Source organism: Cryptomeria japonica, chromosome 1 (assembly GCF_030272615.1).
Source record: "Cryptomeria japonica chromosome 1, Sugi_1.0, whole genome shotgun sequence".
In the NCBI taxonomy this organism is placed as follows: domain Eukaryota; kingdom Viridiplantae; phylum Streptophyta; class Pinopsida; order Cupressales; family Cupressaceae; genus Cryptomeria; species Cryptomeria japonica.
The window spans coordinates 419,586,324-419,608,199 of NC_081405.1; the positions used below are offsets into that span (position 1 = coordinate 419,586,324).

At 36.1% G+C, this 21,876-nt stretch overlaps 1 protein-coding gene across 2 annotated transcripts in view; it reads left to right on the forward strand.

Annotated features, from left to right (window-relative positions):
- Positions 1–1,307: 1,307 nt before the first annotated feature.
- LOC131065353 (uncharacterized) overlaps positions 1,308–21,876 on the forward strand; it is a 127,074-nt gene continuing 106,505 nt past the window's right edge. For both annotated transcript variants that reach the window (XR_009111406.2, XM_057999847.2), the window contains exons 1-3: positions 1,308–1,686; positions 6,621–6,706; positions 13,936–14,015. Coding sequence is in view for 1 of the 2 variants with exons in the window: in XM_057999847.2 (XP_057855830.2) it covers positions 1,493–1,686; positions 6,621–6,706; positions 13,936–14,015 (360 nt within the window). In the remaining variant the exon portion in view is untranslated. The remainder of the gene's footprint in view (positions 1,687–6,620; positions 6,707–13,935; positions 14,016–21,876) is intronic.

Genomic DNA, 21,876 nt, shown 5'->3' on the forward strand with positions numbered 1-21,876 from the left:
ACTATTTTTTTTTGCACACAAGGGTTAGTCATTGAGCCAATTTTTTGGTTTGGGAAAGTTTGTAGTTTATTCTAGGGCATCAAACATTGCATGTTTGGTTTATAAACAAAGAAATACATCTCTTGAAAAGTAAGAAGGTTTTGCAAATGCACATTTTCATGTAATACTATGTCTGCATTGTAGTTTGTAATGATTTAAGAGAATGAATAATTACAATTGTACATTTTATTTGATCACATTTGTTGGTGTGATTGTAATAAGGGTTTGATGTATGTATTATAGTATCTTATACATTAAAAATACTTTGTATTCTTTTATTGCATATGGGTTATCATTGTTTTGAGATGTATTATTGATTATGTCTATTATATCTGATGCAATCTTTAATTCTCATGTAATGAAATCTAGTTCTTTGATGGTTTACTTGATGATATTTATTTCTTCTTTATTGTTCATGATTTTGCTGCCTAGTGGAGTAGGCACTTGTCCACATTGGTGAAGGATGAAACATTCCATCATTTAAACACTCCATCCTTGTTAGATTTAGTAGTTGAGTAAAAATATATTAAAACGTGTATGTTGTTCATGATTTAATATTATGAAACAAGGACCAATTTAAACAAAATGAGTTAGATAAATCACTAAAGAATCATGTCTATTATGTTTGCATCTTGCCATTGTGTATGGAATCATGTGAGGGAGTTATGATAGTGCTGCTATCTATAGGTGCATATACAAGGTGTTCTATCAACTTTTAATTGGTTTTATTTGGCTATTTAATATTGGCCTAATGACAAATATAGGACCAAGTATGCATTTGGATATAACTATTGATTGTTAAAGTCATGTTACATTTTGATTGATATAAAAACCTATTAAGAATACCTCTAGGAATACCCTCCTCGGTCTAACTAAGTCCAAAATGTAGGAGAGACTATCCACTCTCATTAACTGACCTTTAACCCTTCTAATTTGTTGACACACCCTTTCTTCACCCTCTCAATGACAAATTCCTAACTGTGAAAATGAAAAGAAGTTCTAAAATTATAAAACAATAATTTAAAGATTAAACAAAATAAAAATCTAATTACAAACCAAACTTACCACTGAAATATACCACTTTATCTAATAGTACCTTAAAATTTTCTTATCAAAATATATATACAACTACATTAAAACATGTATAAATATACTAATTTCACCATTACATATAACTTGTATAATTATTTTTAAATCTTTAATTAGAAGACAAGTTGAAACCCTCTAAATAGTAGAAAATTCAAATTTAACTAAAAACCCGTAATCTTATTTGTTGCGATGCACTGCGAATCAACTATCTATGAAGAGGGATCATTCAACAAAATTCGAAATCTTGCTAGGGATAAATATGTTTTCCGTGGCAAACGCGGCTAAAAACAATTGTTGGTAGGCACAGGAAAAAATACTGCTACGACCCTCATCATCGTCCGGGCTACCAGCGGGCTGTGTAGTTATGGAAGAAACGATGAAGGTGCCAATGGGTCCTCCTTCTGCCCCTGTAACGCTTGAGGATAACAATAATGAGAAAAGCAACAGTATCAGTTGTTCAGTTCAGCCTTATGCAATACCTCCCTGGAGTGAAATTCCTCCTCACCCTTACTACATCGAACTTGTCAAGGATGGAGTCATTCTCGACAACCTCAACGTGTAAGTACTTGCATTTCATTATTCTCAATTATGTTATGTAATTCTATTTCTTTTTTTGAAAGCTCATTGCATGCCATAATTCTCTCCAAACACCACTGCCGAAGCAAAAATCTATATCTTTCTTTCTTTTTCATCTTGACAATGGATCGGTAGTGTGACTAAAAAAGTTATGCAAACTAAACTCACACAGTTTTTCCAGAAGCATCCTACTCACTGCAGATTTCTTTGCCCTGCTTATAATATATTTTTCTTGTCCGATTAATCGCGGTCCCTCATCTCCAAAATAAAAAGATTTACAGCCTTTCACCCGATGGATGCAGATTCACATTGGCACGGAGCAATTTGCATTTTTTCAACATTGCCAGGGAGAAAACAGAAAATAAATAATCAACTTATCTGTTAGGCCTTCAAACTGCATCATTTCTAGATTGGACTGCATAACTACTATCTGCGAACAAGATTGAGAGGGTGCTCACTAACACCACAAGTCTTTACAGCAATTCGTCTGAGAAGCAAGAGGGAGGATCACAACCCTCATGATACAGGAATGTTCAGAAGCTAAAGTAGAAGTCGGAGATCATCAAGTGCCAATACAGCAGGCAGAGATTCTGAGCGAAATGAACTTAGCCCTCCCAACTGACAATTGATCCGTCACAACTTTCTGACAACCTTACACTATACAACTCGTAACACCTTGAAGATCCCAAGCATCAAAGCAAAATTTCACAGGGGCAAATGGAGCAGAACCAAAGCGAAATGCCCTTAAAAAACATATGCAGTATTGAAGAGAAAATAGTGGTCAGGGATGCCTTCTTTGAACAGGGAAAGCCATTAACAAATTTACAGCTAATATGCGCAACTGCTCAATTGGATTTGTCTGGACAAAAGCAATGAACTAAAAAATGCTGCTGCAAAACCTCCAGTATAACAGAAAAAGTTGAGGTTATATATTTAAACCCGACTCAAATGATCATGAAAGCTTTTAACAAAGTCAGGAGCCCTTAGGCCTTACAAAGCCTTAAAAGAGTTAGGGTAGCAACTTGCAGAATTGCTACCTCAGCCAGATGATCAAAGTCCACAAATAAAAACAGGGGACCCCGGAGGAGCATGTTCTACACTCAACTATATCCCAAATTTGACTGGTCTGATAAACGATTTGACAATAGCAACATCAACCACTATAACAGCTGCCAATAAATAAAAACAAACCACTGACAGGAGAGAAAGAAGAGGTCCAAAGATCCAAAGATAACCTGACCAAGACAACATATGCTTCAAGCACAGATGGCCAGGCAGACTGAAGGCAATTCATTCCAAATCTATGAATGCTGTAGCTTCAGTTTCCCAGATATTATATCCCCATTTCTACCCATCTCATTGCCCAATTGCTTAGTTTAAGGAACTTGGACAATTTCCTGCCTTTTAAGCTACATTTTTCATCTGACTAGGGATCAAACCAAGCCTCACACCAGGCTCTAAAATTGCATGACCTGGAGGCAATTGGGACATGATGCAGATTTGTTTGAGTATGGGCATTTTATAGAATTTGACAATCTTCAAGTCTTTTCTGTGAACCACAAACACAATAGCTTCCAATCTACTATGGACATTCTAAATTTTCTGCCATAGTGCTGTAACATCTGTTTTTGAGTCCTAGTGTGGGCATTGCATAGAATTTGACAATCTTCAAGCCTTTTCTGTGAACCACAAGCACAATAGCTTCCAATCTATTATGAACATTTTTTTCTGCCATGGTGCTGCAACATCTGTTTGAGTTCTAGTGTAGCGCTCACCATTAACTTGTAACTCATCATGATATTCCTTTGCCCTTGATACATAATCTAGAATCCAAGAGTGCATGGCCTCAATTTTGACCATTTGGTGTTGAAATCTTCTTATACCAGAGCATCAGTTTTTCCCTAGCTGCTTTGTTACTCAAACCATCTCACCCAGCACTTTGATAACTATGGCCACTTTTACAAGCACCTCAATCCAAAAAGTGTTCCCAAGACAATTGTTGGAAGCAGCCCCCACACAGGGGATTTCTCTCAAATCCATCTTCATCCATTTTGCTTGAAATAACACCACCAGCTACCAAAGCTCTTTTGTACTACATCTTTGACAGGACACGACAGTATTGAAAGGGCATCTACTTAAATGATAATGAGAGGGGGAGAGAGTATGGTAATTTTCATCACCATGCAAGAAGGATGATACAATTAGCCATTCAATAGATTTGTATGGATTATGATGTTTTACTGATTATATTGCCAAAGAGCTGTTGGTAGAAGTAAAATTTTTAATATTTTTTATTTCTATTTGAAAAAAATTGAAATTGTGCTCCTTGATTAGGAGGGTGTGCAGATCAGGCCCCTCCGCTAGAACTGATTTACAGCTGAGGCTACACATCTGTGTTCATTTTTGCGTGTGCCAAAAGCTCCACAGGTCTATCTGTCTCTCTAAATCATTGCTGGAATCTGATCTCTGCAATGCTTGGAACTATAGCTTTTGCATCTGCAAGGATATCATTAAGTTTTTAGTTGGGGGTTGATCCCATCTTCTTGCATCAATTATCAGTATAGAGTCCCCTTCAACAACTAGAGTTGAGATAGGATTTTTCAGGCAGCAGGGTGTCCATGTCCCTCCTAATTTTGATCTGAGCATATAAAGCACAGGACAAGTCCAGTGATGAAGGATCTAATTCAACTAGATCTCCTAGAGTTCTTCCTATATATTCGTGGATCTCCAAATTCCAGAATTCCAAAGGGAGACCATATAGTTTTTACCCAAAAACTTATGAGATTCAGATCAATCAGAAGAGCAACACACACTATATAGATGCAATGCTTCAAACCTACTTTTAAACCATTAAGATCTAATGGCAAAGAATTTAAAATATCTTCTTGAATAGAATGAGCAACAAAGTTTACTACAAAAAAGTTAACACCCTTCTAGAAGAAAAGCTAACTTGATGGACCATTCCAAATGACTTTAGCCCATGACAAAATCTTAGCTTTTGATATTCTCTGGGACAAACATGATCCAACAACTGATTGCTTGGACGATGAAGATATCTTTACCACCAGACTTGCATCTAACAAAAGTACCACAGGGCAAACAACTGAAACATGCAGGATACTCTCAACTGAAAAGCACCCACCTGACACAGCTTGGAGATTCCTAAACCCTCAAAGCCCAAGGGGAGCCCTGTTGTATTTGTAGCTAGACGGGAAGAGTTAAATGTATTCTGTGAATATGATGGGGATGGAAGGATCTGCTTCCCTGCTGAAATTTGGGAAATTCCTGCCAAATTTCTTTGAGTAGCCCTGAGTTCCTGACATCCTCATCTCATTCACTTTCCAGTATACCCTAGCATCTTAAGATGCTGTATTAAATGTTTCAACAAAATTTTCAAAGGAGACAAACTCCTGAGAGTGATGGCATTCATATCTGCATCTTCTACCTTCCATTTTCTGGTGGCTAATTGATCCTTGATTTCTTTAATGTGTCTGCAGTTGCTGATGAAGGAAACTCCCTCTTCCATTTCAAGGGTATATTTTTTTCAACCAACTTAGAATTCTCCTTCAACTTTTGACCCTGAAACCTCAAACAACTTGTCATTCAGCACTTGGAGTTTTGGAATCATCATCCTCTCAAAAGCATCAGTGTCTCTCTAATTTTAGTTTGGAGATCCTGATCTTCACCAAGTTCATCAACCTCTCCTTCCCATACAGGCTATCTTTTGACAATTTCAGTTAAATATCTGGATTTGGAAAACTGCAGTTGTTTTATATTTGTAACAACTTATCCAGGTTTCACATTCACGCTTACCACCCAAGATCAGGCTTTTACTTGAAGGAACTTTTATTTTTCTGAATATTCTGTTTATGTTGGTCTTCATGTTTCTGTTTGATAAAAAACTTTTTCAACTCAGATCAAAGCAGACTTTTTGGGTATCTTGCTCTGCAGAGTCCTGGCTATCCAGTTCAACAATGTTTCTAGTCTTCTAGATGTTCTGCAGAATCAGAATTTCAGCACTTTATGGACTACTCATGTCTACAGATCTTTCCTTCTTGTCTCTAGTTCCAGGACATAAATATCAATGCAGGTCAATAACTGTTTCAGGTCCCCATAAATCCCTTTGAACTGGACTGCGGGACACTTTTTTGTATTCAGAACTGTCTGTTTGCTCTTCTTGGGCCGTTTTAATAAAAACAGGAACCCCCTGCTTCAAGCCTTTCACAACCGATAAAATAGTAAACATAATTGTATTTCTCTGTTAACTATGTCTCTGCAAAGCTGTCTTGAAAGGTTTTCTATTCAGAATTATTCATCAAGTCTAATAAAACTAGTTTCTGCATAACTGTCTAATATCCATCTATGTATCTCTTTCACCTTTCTCTAAGTGTGATCTTTGTATCCTCCTTTGCCTTCCATAATTGTTTTTGTCCTAGATACTTCAATTCTTAATATACTTCTTCACATTATGATCTATTCTGCATTACATGTATAGCGTTCTTTATCCAATTGACTTATGTAATTGTGAACTGCCTCCAAACTGTCAACTTACTCATGAATCATAAGTAACGACTCACTCATAGCTAGCTACTACTTTGTAACTATCACAGTGAAGTATAATATGACCATTATGTATGTTCTAATACATAAGTTTCTTTTACATATTATTTCAGGCAATACCAAATCATAAGTCCGATGCAGTAATATTCTTTACAAATCATGTATCTTCTCAAATAAATAGTTGAATTCCAGTCTTATTATTTTGTAAAACTGCCTCTTGTGAGATTGGTCCATTAGTCATGACCGTTATTGTCATATTGACTATTTACGTGTTCCATTTGGCATGTATGATCATAAAATTCTGAAATTTAGCAATTGAACTTGATGTTGACAATGTTTGCAATTGTGAAATGCAGTTCCCAGAAAGGAGCATATATGTTTGGACGCAGTGATCAATGTGATTTTGTTTTGGAGCATCCCACTATTTCTCGCTACCATGCTGGTAGGCTCAGATTTGTTTTAATTAAGCAGATTGATTCATGATTTAAAGTTTCTTAGGTTTTGCAGAAAATATAAAATCAATTACATGCTTCAATGTGCTTATATTTCTATTTTCTTAGCAATGTATTACCTGGACTTTTCATGAACATTTTTTGTGTGTTTTCAATCCAAACATTTAGATTGGTAGGTATGCAAAACCAATTTTATTTTGTAGTAGAAAATAGTAAGGGAATAGAAGACAGCACCGCAAGAGCATGACTATAAGATATTTCACAACATGAATATGTTAAAGATGCGATTCAACAACACTGTTTGATAAATGGTCAGCAATTTCCTTTTTGGTTGTCAATATACTTAATTTATTGGATCCCTCCTAAATTTTAGGAAACTGCCGTCAACTGCTCTAAACTGCCTGAAAAGCTCATGCATGACTATCTAAGCCCCTGACTTGGTTCTCTCCACGTTTTTCTGGCCTACGGGAACCAAATAATAAACCAACCCTGCTAGAAATGCTGTTACCAAGGGCGGGCAAAAATTGGGGACATGACAGTCCTCCCTTCCCAAAGATTGCTTGTCCTCAAGCAACTTGTACCTGCATACTGCACATCAATTCTCGAATCCCATACCAATCCGAGGCATGTCACATCACCCATCCGCTGTGCTACTCTGATATAAACATCAATATCCCCAAAGTGTAGCAACGTACCATGAATCCACTAGAGGAATGTATTATACATGTCAATACCTGGATTCTAAACCAAGATGAAGAATCCTCTGTAGGAGCTGAAGTAGGAGAGTACGATGTCAAACAAACTGTCACACAGCAAGGATAACGCTGCCACATTAAGAATAACCAGTGGCGACCTCATTGGTGTAGTATATATGCCATCATAAGAAGAGTCAAAGCATGTGTCATGTGTATCCAACACTGCCGAATTACTATGGCTCACTTCCCCATGATTATATGCATCAATGCCATGACAAAGGGACAATAAATCACTGCTGTTATAAATCTGAAAATTAGGACTGAATAGTTCCCTTATGTCCATACCTTTGGAGTAATCAGAGTTGGTGCAAACAAACATGCTCTTAACTGCCCTGTCAAGAAAACCATGAGACCACCTCATAATGGAAGTATATGTGCCATCCATGCTCATAAGGGACAACTCTTGAGTGGCTGGCCCACTAAGAGAATCATCCATCATACCCCTATCATTAACATGAGAATGATCAAATGTCTCAACTGGCAATGCTGAATTAGGCAACTCATGTCCCTCAAATGAATGGTAAACATCATAAATATGTTGAGGATTTGTCTTGGCTTGTTGAGCCACAGTCTTAGCTCTCTTTGCCTCTCCTAACCATCCTTCTTTCAACTTCCGGAACTGCAATATAACAGCGATTCCAAAGTATCTGATATCAGTCTTATAATGGGATGCATCAGACAAATCATCATGACCGATGGATGCTCCTTGTGTACCAACTCTTATAGACTCTTCTTCACAAGTTTTTCCATGTGTAAGGGTACCAATCTCATATGAATGAGGAAGAAGAATATTGCTGTCCCAAATCAGACCTTTGAGATTCTCTTCTTTGCTTGCATTGTAGTCATCAAACAACATTGAATCTCGATTCGTCTCATGCTTTTCCCAAGGGTTTTGAAATGTAAGTGGCTCAAAGAAGTCTTCATCCAAGATGCTATGATATCCATAATCAGATCGCTTGCATTCTAAACTTGTTTCATTCTCATGTGAGAATAGAGAGTTATGGTCACCATACTGAAAATCAGAACTTTTGTCTAGATCCTTTGAAGTAATTTCAGGTTCATCAACAAAAGTTAAATGTGCTTCATCAAATGCTGGGACAAAATACCGATTTTATACACCACTCGCATTATCATTTTTCTTTATAGGAGCAGCTGTTGTAAGAGGCTGATTTTCTCCAACAATGAATGTGTGATGGAGACCTCTCCAAAATCTATGCTGGTTCTCATAGCTCAATGTAAAGTCCAAGTAAACATTCCAAATCTGCATTTCTTGTATGCTCTTTGCGTCCAAACACAACCATAGTGAAATCATCATGACAAACCAAACATTATCATATTGTAGAACCTTCTTGTTAGGCAATCTCGTAGATCCAACAATCAGCTCTCCAAGGCAAAATGCCTCATATGATCTCATCAAGTATTCCTCCAAGGCAAATATGTGAATGAAACAAGTGGAATCAAACTTACTACTAGACCACCTTTTTGTAGTGCTTCCATATGAGTGAACAACATCACTGTCCAACGCACAAATTGAATTTTTTCCTATAAAACATAGAGTTGGTTCCTTCCCTTCAACCTCAAGGTTGTCATGAAGACCCGTGTGTGCTCCTTTTGTAGGGGCAATGGTTAATTCTTTCTGGTCCATATCTTCATAGGTAGGATGGAACACCTCTTTGTTCTCTTCTTCCACCATAGGGCTCCCACATGACTGAATTTTGTTTTTATTTTGAACATGGATTGGCTGAAACCAATCTTCTTTCCTTCTCCTTGTGTAGTACCTATCAAAAGGTTCAATAAACTTGATCTCCTCAGGTTCACATTAGTAGTCATCAAAGATTCTAATAACTTTCTCATGCATAGGTATACTTTTCCTCTTAAGAGCTAGATACTCTTGAAATGTTAGATGGTTCTTCTTCTTCTAATACCTGTTATACCAACTAGCAATTTTGATGACTGCTAATTCATTTTCCCACTCTTTCATCTCTGTAACCATCCCTTAGCATACCACAGGCTGGCAAGGTCTTTGCTCTAATACCACTGAAAGATCCTGAATGCTGATCGGAACAATCTGATATGTTTTTCTGAGTCTGATTTCTTTGCCCAGCAATTAGGATCTTTGTTTTTTGATGTAGTTTTGAGGTTTTATGTTTTTAGGTGTTTTTTTGCTTGAATTTTTGACAATAAAGATTATAGAATAATTGCAATACAAGAAAGAATGACAAACTGAAATAGAGTTGCAGAACTCAGAATTATTCATCAGCTAATTACATTTGCAAATGAATGAATGATTTTAACAAATGAAGCTAGGGTTGGCCTACCAATGGTCCAAGCTTATCTGGTTGAGCCTCCTTATTGAGCTAGAATGAAATAATGAATGATGTAGAAGTCTTCTCAAAGCAATAATAACTCCAATTGGCTTTATTACACTAATAATGAATTACCAAAACAAATTGGAGGAAGAACTTGCACTGCTAAAACCCTTAAATTCAAGGTGCTTTCCCCACAAAAATACACGTATTGCTCTCACAGCTGATTAAATAGCTAAAGGACCTAAAGGACTGCTGTTATTAATCCTCAACAATGGATTCTGAGCCAAAACCCTGACCCCAAACCCCTGAAATTATTTTCTATGCATCCACAGGCAAGAAATAATGGTACGACTGGCCCTGGAAGGTATGATCTGCAAATTTGGGAGTAATACCTGCTGGAAAATGTCTGATAACTGCTCAGATCTATAGGGTCAGACCTGACAAAGCTGCAAATGGTGGATTCCTGCTGAATATGGTCTCTAATATCCAATTGTTGGTCAAATAGTGCTACCGTGGTGATGCTGGAAGTGGGGTTTCGTCCACACAATCAAATTCTGGAGGGATTTTGTCCTCCAATGGCTGCCAAAGCTGGTACATGCTGTTGCAGACCTCAAAAATCAGATAGAAGCAAAAATAATGAATTCAAGATGTGCAAAATGAGCTCCCAAACACCTTTTATTTTCAGCCCAAACCCTAATTTCGAATTAGGGTTTCATTTGCCATTTTTATTAATAAAATAACTTTTTTTTATTTGCAAGATAATCCCTTTAGAAGTTCGATTGGCTAAAGGGGTCAATTATTCATTGAATGGGGCCAAAATCAGTTAAACCAACTCCCCCAAGTTGCCACGCCTAGGAAAGGTGTTATGACTTTTATTTAATAATATAATAAGATAAGTGATTAATATAATCACTTTTTTATTATTTAAACAACTTAGGAAATATTTTAATATTTCCTATTTTATTCATCAAGTGTTCAAATAAACTCAGAACTGTAAACTGATTGAAGCCACCTGCCTGTGGATAATGCCCGAGCCACATAAGCCAACTGGTAGTTTTCCCCTAAAATCTAGGGATGCTCCTAAAAAGTAGGAGACTGGACCTGTCACCCTGAAACTGAATCCCAATGGTTCCCCTCTACTGTGTGCACCTCCAGAGTGTTCCTCCTAAAAAATAGGGTCGCCTCCTGTGATGAACCCTTGCTGGTTCAACTCTTCAACCTGTTGTAATTTGTAGATCTTCTTTGTAATTTTTAATTATTAAGATGGTCTTTCAGAAATAGACAGAAGTTGCAGAAGAGGGTTTCTTTAATTTGCAACACATATTGAATAATACACGAATTTAATCAACTGAAACAATGAATTGGAGAATTTAGAAGCATATCCATAGGTCCTTAGCCAATTTATTGAAAAGAAAGAATAAATCAGCAACTTACAAAGTTCCGATTTTTATTGTGGAACAATTCAGATCTGCTCTTATTTAAATACTAGGACACCCAAACAGTGAAAGATGGTGCCAATAAATGAGCAAGCTGTGTGTTTGGGAAAAGAAGCCTCCAAACCACAGAAAAATCAACAACAAAACAGTAAATAGTAAAACCCTACAACAAATCTGCCTTGTAAGGAGCCAAATCTGCCCCAATTCAATTCAATTTGACTTCTGAATGAAGCCAACCAAGCTGCAACAATTCGATTGATCTTTCACAATCTCAAAGCTACTGAATTCTGAAGAATGCACGCTCTCCAAAATTGGTCCAAACCCTAGCCGCCATAGCTAAGTGCTCAAGAGAAAATGTCAAATGCTCAATATCAAGAATGAGGTTTAATTTCATCTTGGCTGCCTAAATACCCAAAAGGTGTGATTTTTGGCAATTGGGGATTTAAAAGTAATAACTTGCTGTTAGGGTTCCCAAGTTAACCCTAAAAGCCCCGCCTAGCTTAGGAGATAATAAATCTTCACTTAAATAAATTTAAGTGATGCACTTTATGATTTTATATTAATATTTCATTAAAATATTAATTGCCTGTAGAACCAGTAAAAAATTCATATCTCTCTCATTATTGCTCGGAAACTGAATCTATCAGAAGCTAGGGTCACAGTTTTCCATGCCAATGAAAATAGGACCATGTCTATTTTAAACAATTTTTCCCTAAAAAATAGGAAATCCTCATAAAGTGTCAGAAATTGATGAAACGAAGACTAGAACTGAACTCAACACTGAACTAGAACAAATAGACAGACCACTCCTCAAGATACTGCATTACTGACCCCTTTATCCATACTCTGTTAGCCTATAAGGGTCCAAAAATAAGCTAACTCCTCAATCCCAAGTCCCTGACTAAGATGGGGACATTACACCTCCTAGAAAATAGGAGATGCACTCAAAGTCTCCAAAACGTTCCCAGAGGTCTCAGGATGCCCCCTAGACCACTCCCAGTCAATCCCTTGAAAAATAGGGATCCTTCCTAAATTTTAGGAAACTGCCGTCAACTGCTCCAAACTGCTTGAAAAGCTCATGCATGACTCTCTAAGCCCCTGAGTTGGCTCCCTCTACATTCTGCTGGCCTACGGGAACCTGATATAGACCAACCTTGCTAGAAATGCTGTTACTAAGGAAGGGCAAAAATTGGGGACATGACAGTAATGTATAGTTTGTTGCAAGTTTCAGTTCACTTGAATTAATTTATCGTCTTTTTGTGCCCTTTAGTATTTTTATAGACTGCCTACCTCTTTTTAGTACTTTACATTACATGCACCACTTATTTAAGGAAATTTAATCTAGTATTATGCCTTATTCTCATATGGTTCGTTATTTTAATACTTATATATCTACAATTAGATTTTTCTATTCTTTTTCATCTTTCCACAAACATGACAAGCTAGTTCACAAAAAAGTAATCACTGATTGGAAGGGTTTTAAAATTCATTATTTTATATAACAATTAATATTCATTTTTGGTGAAAATTAAAAAAAATTCACTTGATGTTATTGGTTCGGATATTTTGTCTTCCCATTTTATCTGACTATAAGCTTTGCACTTTGGTTTGATTGCATTTCAGAATTTTTTTATCCATTATACAAAGATGGTTCTTTGTTAAGAGTTGCCGGGTACCTCTCCTCCCTTGCCCAGATGCATGTATTAGATATCCAGATATGGATATTATAATCCCAGACAGGAGAATATCGTATCCAGACATCCATATATGGGCCCATATTTGGCTGCATCCAATATGTCTGGATATGATACAGAACCATCTGGTGCTGTATCCAGTTTAGGGTAATAAAAAACATTCAAAAATTGCAAATTTAAAGAAATAATACATTAAAAATAAATTATTTGCACATGCACACATATACATTTAAATCATTAAAGACATAATATAACGAAATAAATATAACAAACAAAAAATTTAAAACTAATAACTATGTTAGGGGGTGTTGAAAATTTGTCATATTTGTAAATTGTATGAGATACTGTATCCATTTCCATGCAACTCCATTTCCTTATTAAATGGGCAGTGTTTACTTTCAAACTATTCACAAAATTCTCATTGTATTTGATATGAGCTTGTTGAGTTTTACCATTGAATACATTTACATTTTTGTTTCCAAACTAAAGTAGAAATAATTTTTCTCTTAATTGGTTGATATTGACTGGCAGGTAGACACCCCATTTCACCTATTAGAAAAGATTGAAAAGTTTAATCAAGCTATATTATAACATGTTAACTGTTACCTAAAGCTGACTTATATTTTTTTTTCTTGTAGCAGCATCTGTTGGCATAGGGACTTTGGATGGTGGCTTAATATTTCAGTAGTCAGTAGAATCAATGCAGGAATCTAATATATGCTATGGCCTGCTCATAATGTTAAGTAAATTGTAATATTTTGTTATGGACACACACACACATGAGAGAATCCTGTTGTTTTTGGGTTGATTAATTTGAAAATTGTTCATATGATCCCAATCCTAACTGACATCTCTCTTACTGAGCATACATGTTTTGTTTTAAATTCCAATGACATTATATATGGATAATTTTCTTGTGGAACGAATCAGTAATGTTTCTGCATCTGCATTTAGATGGGTAAGATGAACACATGTATTTTGATGTCTTTTTGGTCTTCTTATCTTGCATGTGGCTGTGTTTCCAGTTCTACAGTACAAAGGAAATGGTGATGCATTTCTTTACGATCTTGGAAGTACTCATGGCTCTTTTGTTAACAAGATCCAGGTATTATTCTGTAAAAAGCAATGAACAGTATTTATCAAATTTTGATGCATCATGTTGTGACTATACTGGGTTACAAGGCATTCTGCATAAAGTACACATTGTAAAGACATACTTTTTTTTTTTGAACAAGGAAAAGTAGACGTCTCATAGTTGGATTTGTTTGCATGTAGTAGGAAAGCATTAAATTGGTTATAGACCCTTTCTAATAAGTTAATAACTCACTATCTACTTTATACGAATCAGTATGAGTTTTGTTCAATACTTTGTTTATTAAAGTGTTATAGCCATGAATCTCTTTTGGTTACCTATGAATAATGTTCAGTGGATTAATCAGATTTAATTACACTGGTTACACCATTTTTTACCTCCTAGACTCCTTGTGGTCTACCTATCAAATGGTACAATCTAGGCAAGATAGAGATTAAATCATATTTGAACTTGGGCTTTAATTGTGTAAAACTTATGTAAATCATGAGTAATCAAGACTTGCCTCCCAATCAAGTTTTTCAGAATATAATGTGAGGGAAACTGATTATTTGTGTTTAAATTGTCAAAAAAAATCCCAAACTGATAAAAACACAAATTCGACCCTTTCTTGTATGATGTTTTCAATTTTGCCTAGAAATCCTAACCCTAACCTGATATTTCCTGATTAAATTACAATTTTTTGAAAAATTCTTCATCTTTTAGTTTGCTGATTTAATTTTGAGAACATATTTTGCTACTATGATTTTGATCATTGTAAAGAATGCACTTTTCTTTATTTGCTATTAGTCATCTGCAGATGAATTTTAGTGGGTTAGGCCTTAACAATTTTTAAAAGTTAATATTGTTGAGGGAATTATAAATTTCATTTTTCTTGTATCATTGATTCTTGGAAGTATGGGTGCATAATGCTGAAATTCATAATTATTTTTCATAAAGTTTATGAATGAATGCATGTTCAGTTCTTTGAAATGAGTATTGCTACTTAGGACTGGTATTTGTAACTAATGGCTTGTTCTTCACTTCATTTAGTTGTAGAGGTATTTTCTCATGCGATGTGCTCAATGAACTTTAGTACAAGTCTGAAGGTGAATCTAGAGAACACCATGTTTTTCATAATATCTTGGTGACCCGTCATCCATCTTTGACCAAATCGATAAAGAATTTTTGAGAGGATTTTGATTTTTTGATTTTCTAGGCACAACTCGTGGATTTCAAGCTATGCCATTGTGTCTAGTATTAGGTCTTGCAGGTTTTCATACCTTCATCTCATTTCCCATCATGTATAACCAATCTGAGAATTTTTTTATGATTTTGTGATGTTTTGGTTATGTTCTAGTCATTGTATTCATTCCCCTTTTCGGCCTAGGTACCAAACTAAAAATATAAGAATGTATATAAGTGTGAGGGTCACCAAGGGTTTTGTCTTTTAGAACATCCAATTGGGTATCTTTGTTTTAAATTTGAGGAAAATTCGACCAAAATTGAAGAAGTTCTGCAATTGCGAAATTTCTACCCCAATAGGGATATATCCAAATACCCCTTGAATTTACCCAGTGGAGAAAATATCCCTTGAATTTCTACAGTGGAGAAAATGTCCCCTAAATCTGCCATATTCCCATGCAGACAGCAGGCAATGATTAGAAACATTAAACAATACATGTAAATAAATATATATATTTTCAATACATAAATTATTTTTACTGCTTAAAATACGCTTTATCTTAACTAGTGGGAGTAATGAAAGGACGCGTCCATTCCCAAGCCACCTCCGGAATAGACGCCATGTTTCAAAGGGAATCGCGTGGTTTCAAAGAGGTATAAACCCGCACCCCAAGGAAACACAGGAGAGGAGGTGACAAGGAGAGAAGGGCAAGGAGAAGCATCCAACAAGTAACTTCGTTACTCAGTAATAATATTTATTTCAGTTTTCATAATTTATGATGCCTAGACAACCATGAGGACTGCCCTGGGAACGCATCAGTCAACAAACGATGTAAAAGGGCTAGTCGCTGGTTCTTCCCAGCGATGAAGAACCAGCGCCTAGTAAGGATTCCTTCCCATCACCAGCAGGCTGGTACGTCCCCAGGCCAATCCGCTTAAATGTCGAAATGATGAAGTATGTCTTTGTGCAAGTTGTATTAAATCTGCTTTCATTCCTCATATAACAGTAATTAATATAATTTAACTAGTGACCCAGATTAATTGCTAAATCGGTTCCATGCCTAAAAATGTCTTACCAAATGAACTAAGCACATCTGTAATGTACAAAAGGGTAAAATGAACTTAATCTTCATGCTAGATAGGTAACTTGCAATATGAGGTTTAGTATGCTGCATTAAAATACACTTTAGTGATAGATAGAAGAATAAAAATAATTCATTCATTCTCAGACACAACTAATAAGTAAAGAAAATGAATACTAATTAATGATAGTTATGTTTCTGCAACTAAGAACAAATATAATGAATTAATCCCCACAAATTTATATATAATGGATAAATGTTAACCAAGTAATATAGTCATGAATCTATGTTTTCTGTGTGCATCTGTTATCTTCTTGACATCCTTTGTTTGTTAGTACATTCAAGATAATGAGTGCAAGCCAGGGGTATGCTGGGCCCATCCTTAGGTGGCCCTATTAGCCCTAAGAGACGGGATGGGTCTGGATGGGTAGCCCAGCCAACCTGGAAAATCCTCAAAATCTAGAATGGGTCGTGCATGTCTTTTGTGCTGCAATAATTATGCCACTGATCTAATATTACTGCTGACATATAAAATAAAATATCTAAATGTTGCAGGAAACCATAATTTCCTTTTGTGGCCCTAAATCCAACCTTCGGTGGATAGATCAGGCCCTAATTATCAGGAAGGCGAGGCAGGTACAGCAAAGGTTCATTACAAAATCTCTATAATGGAGAAAATGATCCCTAAAGCTCTGTAGTGAGGAAAATAACTCCTAAATCTCTGCGATTGAAAATGACACCTAAATCTCCATGATGGAAAATGGCCCCTATATCTTTGCAATGGAAAATGACCCTGCAATTCCCACAATGGTGCAGATAGCCAAAAGTAGAGGTCTATAAACCTGACCGTGGCTCCAAAAATGTAGCAATAGTTGGCAAAAGCTTAGGGATGGTGGAATAATAAAGCCAATCAGACATTCCACCTAGGTTTTCTAATCTAGTTCTAGTAAGAAAGAAGAATGGAGACATTAGACCTTGTGTGGATTTTAGGAACTTGAACGTGTCATCATTAAAGGATAACTATCCTTTATCAAATACGGAAGCTATGTTACATAAGGTCATTGGTTGTGATTTGTTGTCGATGATGGATTGGTTTTTCAGAATACAATCAAGTGAAGGTTAAAGAATTAGAACAATATAAGACTATCTTCACTACACCTTGGGGCATATATGTTTATGTAAGGATGACTTTTGGCTTACTTTTGTTGGTGCCACTTTTTAGAGAGCTATGGATGTAGCATTCTCATATTCTATTGATGTTATCATGGTTGTTTATCAGGTTGATCTAACTGCATTTTCAAAAAAGAGAAGAAGATCATTGCATGCATTTAGAGAAGTTTTTTATCAGAGCTTGGGAATATGGAATCTCCTTGAACCCAAATAAATGCGTGTTTGGGGTAACACAAGGAAAGTTGCTAGGCCATATAGTCTCCAAGGAAGGTGTAAGGATTGACCTTGAAAGAGTAGTGACGATTGGAAGAATCCCACAACCAAAGACAGTAAAAGATTTACAATCATTCTTTGGTCAAATTAACCTTGTTAGAAGATTCATTCCTAACTTTGTAGACAAGACAAAAGCCATCTCAAAAATGTTGAAAAAAGATAGACTATAGCTTGGGGTAGGGAGCCTATTGAAGCAATTCAAAGCATCAAAGAATCGATTAAGCAAGCTCCAGTTTTTATTTCACCTAACTTCTCAAAGTCTTTTCAATTGTTTTCATTTGCATCTTTTCATGCAATTGCTGTTCTGCTACAAAAGAATGATGAAGGGTGCAAGCAACTAATTTCAATTTTCAGCAAGTTCCTTCGAGCTGCAGAATTGAAATATGATGTTGTGGAGAAGAAGGTGTATGCATTGGTAAAAGCAGTGAAATTTTCCTGCATTACTTGATAGTGGCCACAATTGTTGCATATGTTCCAAATGCAGCTATGATAGACATCTTCACACAACAAGAGATCACTAGAAGGGGATGTAGGTTGATTAATAAGATCCATGAATTCAATATTGATATTTAGATCATTAATTTGGTCAGAGGACAAGGCTTGGCTAAGCTCATGTTTGAACCAAATTTAGAGGATGCTCAAGTAAATGCCTTGGAAGTAGAAAGTCCTTTGAAAGAATGTAGTTTGCAGACTTTGTGATGGTACAAATATGTAATATTGTACCTGCAACATATGATATGTTTTGAAAATTTTAACTGAAAATCAGAAAAGGATGTTGAAACTTTAGGCAATCAGATATGTCATCAGCAATGGCTGATTGGTATTGGAAGAATAGGGATAGTGTTCTCTTAAGGTGTTTGCATGAGGATCAATATTTTAAGTTTTTGTTAGAGATGCACAATGGAAATTGTGGTGTACATTTTACAGGAAAGACAGCAACTCACAAAATACTTAAAGCAGGCTATTGGTGGTTAACATTATTTGCCAATATTCAGAAGCTTGTAAGGAAGTCTGATGCATGCCAAAGTTAAGAATTCTGGAGCCTTGCCTTTAAGACCCATTGTTGTGGGGGCCCCTTTCCATCAGTGGGGAATTGATTTCATTGGTGAGATCGCGGAAAAGTCTGGTGGCGGACTCAAGTGGATCCTTGTAGCCACTGATTATTTCCCAAAATAGATTGAACCCCATCCTAACTAGGATAGCAACCAGCAAGGTGGTTGTGTATTTTCTATTGGAGCACATAATTACAAGGTTTGGAGTACCAAGCAAGCTGATCGCTGACAATGGAATGTGTTTTAGGTTTGAGAGTTTGTTGATTTTTGCTTTGGATATGAGATTAACTTGTTATACTCATCTCTCTACCATCGACAAGGGAATGGACAGACATAGCCCAGTAATAAAAGTTTGATGAAGATCATAAAGAGGATGATAGGAAAGAACAAGAAGTCCTGGGTTTCAAAATTGAGTATAACTCTATGGGCTGAGAGGGTTACTTGAAAAAAGCCACAAGAAAGTCACCCTATGATTTGATGTATGGTACAAATGCAGTAATGCCTGCAAACAACTTGCTGTCTGTTTACAAATTTATATAGGAATATGATAAAGATTTTGAAGATGCAATATCTTGTAGGATTGATCAGTTGACAAAATTGGATGTGTCAAGAAGGCAAGCTCAGGCAGTAATGGGATTAAGCAACAAGTAAAATATTTGTTTGACAAAAAAGATGTGCCAGAAAATTCAAGGTTGGTGATCTAGTATTGATGTGGAATGCAAGGGCTCAAGACAAAGGTAAACGTGACAAATTTGCTCCTTTGTGGTTGGGGCCTTGTGCTATCATTAACACTTATAGTGAAAATTCTTATTTTCTTGAGAATATGAATGGAGAATTTTAGGAGTTGCCAACGCATGGACAATTCCTGAAGCATTACTTCTCTTGAGCTCTACTTGCTTTTCCATGCACATTAGTTTAGACTTTTCGTTTGTTTGGTATTGTGCAACTGTGATTGCATGTAGCTCACAATGAATTGTTTTTCCTTTCCATTTTGGTGTGTTTGTGTTTATGTGGTCGAAGTCCCAGAGTTTACTGAATCTTTGCTGTGCTTTGTTGAAGTATGCGTCCTCAAACAAGAGCCACTGTTAGGTCTTGTAGGTTTTCATGCCCTCATCTCATTTCCGATCATTTATAACCAACTTGAGAAAGTTTTCATGGGTTTGTGATGTTTTGGTGATGTTCTATTCGTTGTATCCATTCCCCCTTTTTGGCCTTGGTACCAAAACATCCAATTGGGTATCTCTTTTTCAAATTTGGGAAAAATCCGACCAAAATTGAAGAAGCTATACAATTGTAAAATATCTAACCCATAGGAATATATTTAAATACCCCTTGAATTTTTGCAGTGGAGAAAATGACTCCTGAATCTCCGCAATGGAGAAAATGACCCCTAAATCTCCATAATGGGGAAATGACCCCTAAATCTTTGCAATGGAAAATGACCCTTCGATTTGTGCAATTTATGCAATGGTGTAGGTGGGCACAAATTTTCACAATTTCTTGGAGAAATGTGTTTTTTAAATTTTTCTTGTCAACAAGTGTTTATAATGTTCCAAAACCGAGGCATGCAACACTTGATTTCATGCCATATCTTGGAATGAATGCTTGAATGAGTGGATTAACAACAAAATGTCCAAGTTTTGCTGCAGATTTGAATTCCAGAATCTGCAATGACAGAGAATGCCTAGTTTGCATACCTAGTGCTATTTGTTCAATGTAAAGACAACTTCTCCTCACAACGACTTGAATTTGGATTCTTGTCTTTAAAAGAGGATTCAATACCATTTTTGAGGTTGGAAAATGTAACGTCCCCATTTTCAGGCGAAAATAATTAATTTTAAGTTGTATGACAAAAGTATATTAAATGACAACTTTAATTAATTTTTTTTAAGTGACTAAGGTTGAGATATCTAATATTTAAAATAAGTCTCACTTTTGGGAGACATAAGGTAAATTATTTTATTAAGTGATTTTAATTAATTATTCTTCGGAAGTTTCCCAAGGCAGGTTATAAAAGGAGGCTGGGAGTCTCATTTCAGAGGACAAAAGATTTTGAGTGGATTATTTCTCTGTGGAGATTTCAGAGGTTTGTGCTTGAGAGCCAAACTTAGCCGGCAGGATGAATACCCCAAAGGTCTGGAGTTGAGGACGGGATCCCTCATGCTTTGTTGGAGCGGTTCCATACAGGGATTGACAGGTCATTTACAGTTGAAGCGAGTACAAAACCCTCATTCTTGGAGCAGATTTAAGGTGGATTCACTTAGGATCCACATTGGTGCAAAGAAAGAGTTTTCTCCAAGTTTGGATTTTAGAGGTTGAAGTTCTGAAATTTGTTAAGTCTTCATTTAGAAGACAAATTTCTGAATTTGAAGTTTGGTGATTGACAAAAATATTGATGTGCCTAGGGTAAGGTGAGTTTATTTTTTAGAGGCAAATGGTTTGTAAAATTGAATATTTATTTGGGTAAGACTTGTCATTAGCAGCATCATTGGGATTCTTCTATGCCCAGCTATTTATTGAATTGGTTGTATCTTCAAAGGGCCGATAAGCTTGCACATGATATTGAGTTAGAAGGATAATATTTTTGTTGGCGGAGTTCCTTTTAAGCTTAGCTATTTAAAATTAATTGTTTGGCAGGACAATGAAATTAGGGGAAGTCGTGTGAAGTATTATTGATTAAATCTCAAGGAAGTAAAAAATTGCAGCTCAAAAATTCAGAAAAGACAAATTTTACAAAGGACAAAACAAAGCAAAAGACAAGCAATTTGTGGAAAGAATTAATTGGGCTACATATAAAATGGAAGGAGTGCTTAAGCAAAGGAAATGGCATCCCTTCAAGAAATGAATTGCATCTCTCCATATTGTTCCCTCTGATGAATACGACAAGAATTAAAGTGATTCTGGATACTAGCAGGACGTGGCTTAAAAGGGCTGCTGTAGCTGACTTGGAGCATCAAGTAGATGGTTTACATAGGCCATTTCATGTATTGGTGAAAAGGCAAGAGTCCACTGATTATCCAAATCATGTGCATAAGCCAAATCATGGTTTCCAACAGACAGAATTAGCGTGAAGATTGAAGTATCAACTGGAGGTTTGGTTGTTCGTAGTTAAGGTAATTCCCCTTGGTCGTGGTT